This window comes from Palaemon carinicauda, chromosome 21 (assembly GCF_036898095.1).
Source record: "Palaemon carinicauda isolate YSFRI2023 chromosome 21, ASM3689809v2, whole genome shotgun sequence".
In the NCBI taxonomy this organism is placed as follows: Eukaryota; Metazoa; Arthropoda; class Malacostraca; order Decapoda; family Palaemonidae; genus Palaemon; species Palaemon carinicauda.
Genome location: NC_090745.1, coordinates 112,074,789 through 112,083,005, shown reverse-complemented (window position 1 = coordinate 112,083,005; position 8,217 = coordinate 112,074,789). Strand labels below are relative to the sequence as shown.

Here is an 8,217-nt window from a genome sequence, read left to right as displayed (position 1 = left end):
TCTTCTTCTCCTGTTTGATGCTTTGCAGTGTACGTCGATGTGGACCCGAATAGCACAGGCGCGTTGAAGGTCACCGTTGACCGCTCGACCACGACAGTCTCTAGGAAATGGAACATCAAGGTTAAGCAGATACCCTGCACCTCAACCGAACGAGGTAGGTTTTGGCTTTTTTTTTCAGTCTTATTGTCGACCTAACTACGCCATGAATCCTCGCTGCTGGGAGGAAGGGGGATGGTGTCTGGTACAACACAAACATACGCTACCGGGGTCTACGCGATGTCAGGCAGGGGCAGGGCAGCCTGTCGGGTCTATGTTCCACCCCAAAAGCCAAAGCAAAGTCCTTCAAAAGAAGGCAACCGTTTTACCCCATATGAACTGGAAAAAAGCACGCTAATAGAAGAAGAGTCTTATTGTGGTGGCCTGTTGGTAGCATCCTTACCTGGTGATCGCCAGACTGGGGTTCGAGTCCCACTCAAACTCGTTAGTTGCTTTGATCGTTGCAACCTCAGCATCCTTGTGAGCTAAAGATGGGGCGTTTGGAGGAGCCTATAGGTCCAACTGCTGAGGCATCTCCAGCCATTGCCCAGCCCTAACTGGTCCTAGCTTGGGTAGAGAAGGACTTGGGCCCTGATCATATATATATATATATATATATATATATATATATATATATATATATATATACATATATATATATATATATATAAATATATATATATATATATATATATATATATATATATATATATATATATATATATATATATATATAAATGATCAGTCTCTAGGGCATTGCCCTCCTAACTAGGGCAATGTCACTGTCCCTTGCCTTTGACATTCATCAGCGGTAACATAGAAAAATTGTCGTTCTCGTAAGGATCCTGAGGCTTGTCACAAAAGGTTTTATGGGACAATTTCCATATTATCTCTCATTATCTAAAGTTTTTGAATGGCTTTTGGCAAAACGTCTAAATATGTATGCTGAAGGTAATAGCCTGTTTCCTAGTTTGCAATTTGGCTTTTACAAGGGCTTTGGAGCATGTGAAGCCCTTCTTGCAATTTCTAATGCTGTTCAGAAATATATTAATTGTGGTCAGGATTTTACTATGATTGGCCTTAATTTTAGTGCTGCCTTTCACCGTGTTAATCATGAGGCCGTTTTCACTCAAATGATTATGAGTAGGTGGGTCTTTTCTTAGCATCATTATTGAATTTATAAGTAATATATTGTAAATAGTTGTTGTTGATGGCCACCATAGTGAGTATAGAAATGTGATACCTGCTGTTCTTGGCCCATTGCTTTTCATACTTTAGTATTATTATTACTTGCTAAACTGCAACCCTAGTATGAAAAACTGGATGCTATAAGCCCAGGGGCTCCAACAGGTAAAATATCCCATTGAGTAAAGGAAATAAGAAAAAATAACATATTTTAAGAACAGTAACATTAAAATAAATATTTACTTTATAAACTATAAAAACTTGAACAAGACCAGAGGAAGATAAATGCTTGAGTGTACCGTCAAGTAAGAGAACTCTAACCCAAGACAGTGGAAGACCATGGTACAAAGGCTATGACACTACCCAAGACTAGAGAACAATGGTTTGATTTTGGAGTGTCCTTCTCCTAGAAGAGCTGCTTACCATAGCTGAAGAGTCTCCTCTACCCTTACCAAGAGGAAAGTAGCCACTGAACAATTACAATGCAGTAGTTATCCCCTTGATTTGCAGTTTGGCCTAGAAAACAAGCTTGTTGCATATGCAGTTGATGCTAGTCTCTGCATCAGTTCCATCTCCTGAATGTAGATGTGTAGTTGCTGAAACCCTTAATAGAGAAACATCTAAAATTAGTGCATGGTGCAAATTATGAGGCATGAAGGTGAATCCTAACAAAACTCAAAATATGATTGTAAGTAGTCGAGGACAGTGGCTCCTCAACATCCAGATCTCAGCATTGATAATGTTTCAGTAACTATACGACTCCTTCAAAAAATCAGGTATGATTCTTGAGAAACACATTTAGTCTGTTTCCTTCTCAGTTGGACAAAACTTTTGTTTATTGAGAAAGTCTTTTAAGGTTTCCGGTGTTCAATATATCTTGAAATGTTATTATTCTTTCCTTCTACCTAGTTTTGAGTATTGTTCTCCTGTCTGGTCTTCAGCTGTTGACTCACATCTTGATTTGTTGGATGAAAATTCGGGATTTATCAAATTTCTTAATCCTGATCTTGATATTAATCTCTGGCATCGTTGTTCAGTTAGGTCTTTATGCATGCTGCCTAGGATTTTTCATAAATCTGACCATCCTCTACTACAGATTTTCCCAGACTGTAACCATCCTGTACGTAGTCTTAAGTATGCAATTAATTCTAATAGCCATCCCTCTCTATCATAAGGCTCAACACTACACAGTATTCTAGAAGTTTTATTCCAACTGTGGCCAGATTTTGGAATGATCCTCCTAATCAGGCAGTTAAATCGGTGGAACTTCGGAAGATCAAACTTGCAGTGAATGTTTTTATGTTGAACAGGTTGACATGATTCTCTCTTTGTTGTTTATATATGGCATATCTATTTTAACGTTATTGATATTAATATATCTTATATTTTCACTATTACTTCTCATGTATAGTTTATTTATTTCCTTATTTCCTTTCCTCACTGGGCTATTTTCCCTGTTGGAGCCTTGGACTTGTAGCAACTTGCTTTTCCAATAAGGCTGTAGCTTTGTTAATAATAATAATAATAATAATAATAATAATGATAATAATATTAAAACATGTAGCCTATTCGCCATGACAGATCGTCAACATAATTCTGACGAGCAAAACTCTGCCAACTTACCATTAAATGAGCATTTTCTATTGATGAAAATAAGCCAAATCCGCAGTTTTTCTTCCATAAGCAGCTCTTCTAGGAGAAGGACACTCCAAAATCAAACCATTGTTCTCTAGTCTTGGGTAGTGCCATAGCCTCTGTACCATGGTCTTCCACTGTCTTGGGTTAGAGTTCTCTTGCTTGAGGGTACAATCAGGCACACTATTCTTTCTGATTTCTCTTCCTCTTGTTTTGTTAGTTTTCATAGTTTATATAGGAAATATTTATTTTAAGGTTGTTACTCTTCTTAAAATATTTTATTTTTCCCTCTTTCCTTTCCTTACTGGGCTATTTTCCCTGCTCGGGCCTCTGGGCTTATAGCATTCTGTTTTTCCAACTAGGGTTGTAGCTTAGCAAATAATAATAATAATAATAATAATAATAATAATAATCCTGAGGTTAAACCAAATTAGATCGTCTTTCTTTCTCTTTTTGCGTAGCTCCCAGTGGATGCCTGCAGTACTACACAGAAACTTCAGGCAACGTCCAGAGTTTCAACTTCCAGAGCTCAATAACGCAAGGTAAAGTAGGTTTAATTACTCCAGGTTTTTATGAAATATATATAAGTGACATTTTGACCATAAAATTGAAAATCAGACCCATAGCACTTGTTTGACCTGATCATAAATCGTCATCATCATCTCCTACGCCTATTGACGCGAAGGGCCTCGGTTAGATTTCACCATTCTACATTCAAGATCTACTTCGCGCCTCATAGTCCTCAGCCATGTAGGCCTGGGTCCTCCAACTCTTCTAGTCCCTTTTGGAGCCCAGATCTAATGATATCTAATAATATCAGACACCTTATTTTTTCGAGACCCAATACCTAATTTATTTTTGTTTGTCTCTCTCACGTTTACAATTTTCATATTCTTTCCCACTATTATCTTTGCATTAAGGGGTCGGTTGCCTGATGCGCCCTCTCCAATGCCTTCTATCAAAGACATCCTCTTCCACCAAACCTTTTCTCTCCATACATTCCTTCACCTTATCTCGCCCTCTAATTCTCTGCCTCCCTCTCGATCTTCAACCCCCTAAACAGGTACCTCCCAAGCCCTCCCCACCATTCATCCTCAACACATGTCCAAACCATGTAAGTCGTCTTACATTTATGTTTCATGTTCAACAACTAAATCACTTTCTCAATCAAAAGGCATCCTCTTCCACCAAACTTTTCCTCTCCGTACCCTCCTTCACCTTATCTTGCCGTCTAATTCTTTGCCTCCCTCTCGATCTTCACCAACCTAAACAGGTACCTCCCAAGCCTTCCTAACTCCCTCCCCACCATTCATCCTCAACACATGTCCAAACCATCTCAGTCGTCTACCATTTATGTTTTCATCGGTTGTGGTGGCCGATGTGGTAACATCCCTGACTGGTGAACGTTAGACTGGGGTTCGAGTCCTGCTCAAACTTGTTAGTTTTTTTGGTCACTGCAATCTCACCATCCTTGTAAGTTAAGGATGGGGGATTTGGGGGAGCCTATAGGTCTATCTGCTGAGTCATCAGCAGCCATTGCCTGGCCCTCCTTGGTCCTAGCTTGTGTGGATAGGGGGCTTGAGCGCTGATCATATGTATATATGGTCAGTCTCTAGGGCATTATCCTGCATGATAGGGCAATGTCACTTTCCCTTGCCTCTGCCATTCATGACTGGCCTTTAATTTAACCTTTAAACAACTATAATCATTTTTTTTAATGAGGCGCATTTGCACTGACCTGCAGCGGTGCCCTTTTAGCTCAGAAAAGTTTCCTGATCGCTGATTGGTTAGAGTCATCTTGCCCAACCAATCAGCGATCAGGAAACTTTTCCGAGCTTAAAGAGCACTCCTTCGAGTCGGTACTAATCTGCCTCACTAAAAAGAATTGACTATAAATCACTTTCTCAATCACAGGCACTCCCCAAATAGCTAGCCAGAGCTACGGCGTGTGCATCAACATGGCCACTGGCTACTGTGGCGTCATATGGGAGAGAAACACCACTTCGGGCAACAGAGGGTTTACGGTTTCATCCAATGCTGCCGCCGTGAACCCAGCCATTATTGGTAAGTTGCTCACGAGTCACTTCGGATCCATTGAGGCAACCGTGAATGATTTTCCTGTCTCGAGAATTTTGATTTCTTTGTTTTCGAACATTTGTTCTCAAACCCTTGTTTTTTTGTTTTTTTTTAAATATATTATTACTTTTCTAGTATTCTTCGTTGCCTGTATTATTTTCAGCTTCACAGATATTAAGGGTTTTTGGTAACATGAGGTTCAATTTTCACACTATATATATAAATATATATATATATATATATATATATATATATATATATATATATATATATATATATATATATATATTTACATACATACATATATATATATATATATATATATAATGTATATATATATATATATATATATATATATATATAAATATATATATATATATATATATATATATATATATATTCAGCATTAAGCCATGTCTACCTTCAGATATTATGAAATCAAATCAGAATTTTTGTTAGTATTTCGGTAGATATTCGGTTGACAGGTTAATGATTCTATATAATTCTATTTCAAATATTTACTCATAATTTTTATACCTAGATAAATCTTTTTATTTATTTATTCATTTATTTGTTTGCGTAAATTCAGTACTTATAGTGTATTTCTATTTGGCTTCAAATTTAAATAAATTTAATCAAATGAAATACTATAACATTAATTGTTTACATAAACTTGAGAATGTGCAATCAAAATCGATCTGATAATAGCAATTTTAATCATATTAACAATAATAATAATTTTAGTAATAATACTAATTTTAATCATTTTAATAATAATAATTGTATTATTTGTGAGAAATGAAATATAATCATATAAATACACAAATGTGTGTATTATGTGTATGCTTGCTCTTACTACATTTATGTGTATGTGTAATTCTCTGCCTTCCTCTAGTAATTCCTAATATAATTTGCCTTTTAGAAGAGACAAACTAGACATAACTAGCGTAAGATCCGTTATTATTATTATTATTATTATTATTATTATTATTATTATTATTATTATTATTATTATTATTAGTTAAGGTACATTGTAGACTTTTCTCGTGGGACTTGAATTGTTATTAAAACCATAAGAACTGTTCTCTTGCTTGAGGGTACACTCAGGCACACTATCCTATCTATTTCCTTCTTTCCTTTTCTCACTGGGCTGTTTTTCCCTGTTGGAGCCCTTGGGCTTATAGCATCTGTCGTTTCAAATCAGTTATAGCTTAGCTTATAATAATAATAATAATAATAATTTTCCTTCTCTCCTTTCCTCACTAGGCTGTTTTTTCCGTATTGGAGCCCTTGGACTTATAGCATCTTGCTTTGCCAACCAGGGATATAGCTTAGACTGCAATAATAATGATAATATTATTTTTCTTCTTTCCTTTGCTCACTGGGCTATTTTTTCTTGTTGGAGCCCTTGGGCTTATAGCAACTTGCATGTGCAAACAGGGTTATAGCTTAGCTTGTAATAATAATAATAATAATAATAATAATAATAATAATAATGATAATAATAATAATGATTTTCCTTCTTTCCCTCCCTCACTGGGCTATTTTTCCTTGTTGGGGCACTTAGACTTATAGCATTTCTAACCTGGGTTACAGCTAAGCTTGTAATAATAATAATAATAATAATAATAATAATAATTATAATAAAAGTCGTATGCTTCCACCAGGCACACCAGACGCTGCCGCCTATGACACAACCTGCACCACCGATTACGTCATCATACCCGGTGGGGTGGACAACCTAGGCGAAGCGCACGACCGGTATTGTGGTCTTGGATTCCCCCAGATGGTCACAAGTAAGTTCACCCTTTATAATTAACCCTTTTTGGATAATGGAAACGTCCCTACCTGGTGATATGTCGGACTGGAGTTCGAGTTACGCTCATTGAATGTTTTCTTGATTGAATCAATAGGGCTTCGAAAGTTCAAACTTGCAACTAATGTTATTTTTATGTTGAACAGGCTGACATGAGTCTCTTTTTATAGTTTATATATGAAATATATGTTTTCGTGTTATTGGTGTTTTTTTTTTAGATATTTTATAATAATTGTTTAGTACTTCTTATGTCGTTTATTGATTTCCTTATTTCCTTCCTCACTGAGCTATTTATCCCTGTTGGAGCCCTTGGGGTTATAACATCTTGCTTTTCCAACTAGGGATTTAGCTTAGCTTGTAATAATAATAATAATAATAATAATAATAATAAAAATAGTGTCTGCAACTCCCATCCTTCTGAGCTAGCCTATAGCCAGCCTGCCCCTCTGTGGTCCTAACTTGAATGGAGAGGCTACAAGAGGGGAGAGGAGCCCAGTGAGGAAAGGAAATAAGGAAATAAACTATATAAAAAGTAATGAACAATTGAAATGAAATATTTTTAAAAACATTAACATTAAAACAGATATTTCATATATGTAATAATTTACAGATACACAAAAAACTAGTATACCATAATCTATTGACATAAATATGCCATCTGAAAGTCCCCTTTCCGACAATTTAATGACAACGACCTTTGACCTTCGCTCCCCCCCCCTCTCCCCTCTCTCTCCCCTTCCCCCTCTCCAGCCACGGAGAAGCCCTTCGTGATGTACGTCGTGACGGACGCCAACGAGACGCCGGACAAACCCAACGGGGCCGTTGGAACCAATAGCGGATTCTCGCTCAACTACCGCCAGACTACCACTTGCTGAGGAAGGTCCTGGACGTAGCAGAGAGCGAGAAGGAGTTACGAGGATTTTGGATGTCCCAAAGATGTGCATGGATATAAGTCGAATGAGAGAGTAAGATGTGTATGAGAAAGAGAGAGAGAGAGAGAGAGAGAGAGAGAGTGTGTGAGAGAGAGAGAGAGAGAGAGAGAGAGAGAGAGAGAGAGAGAGGGGGGGTGCATGAAGTTAAATGGAATAAGAAAAGTTAAAAGGAGTTACAAGGATTTTTGGATGTCTCCAAGACCTTTTAGTGCATCCGCGGAGACTATTTGCTCTTGGGTAGAGAGAGAGAGAGAGAGAGAGAGAGAGAGAGAGAGGGTGCATGAAGTTAAATGGAATAAGAAAAGTTAAAAGGACTTACAAGGATTTTTGGATGTCTCGAAGACCTGTAAGTTCATCCGCGGAGACTATTTGCCTCTTGGGTAGAAAGAGAGAGAGAGAGAGTTTTTTCTGGTCTCACTTATTCTTGAACTCGTTTACTACATCCGCTGGAAATCTGTTCCGTGTATTTGTTATTTTGCAGAGAGAGAGAGTTACAAGGATTTTTGGATATCTCAAAGACTTTTTAGTCCATCCGCG

The 8,217-nt window shown here is 37.3% G+C and overlaps 1 protein-coding gene across 1 annotated transcript in view; it reads left to right on the top strand.

Moving 5' to 3' along the window:
• LOC137614745 (uncharacterized) overlaps window positions 1-7,724 on the top strand; it is a 112,403-nt gene extending 104,679 nt beyond the window's left edge. Inside the window, exons 5-9 of the mRNA XM_068344419.1 lie at window positions 29-154; window positions 3,318-3,398; window positions 4,771-4,920; window positions 6,600-6,728; window positions 7,499-7,724. Of these exons, the coding sequence (XP_068200520.1) occupies window positions 29-154; window positions 3,318-3,398; window positions 4,771-4,920; window positions 6,600-6,728; window positions 7,499-7,623 (611 nt within the window). The 3' untranslated portion in view covers window positions 7,624-7,724. The remainder of the gene's footprint in view (window positions 1-28; window positions 155-3,317; window positions 3,399-4,770; window positions 4,921-6,599; window positions 6,729-7,498) is intronic.
• Window positions 7,725-8,217: the final 493 nt, after the last annotated feature.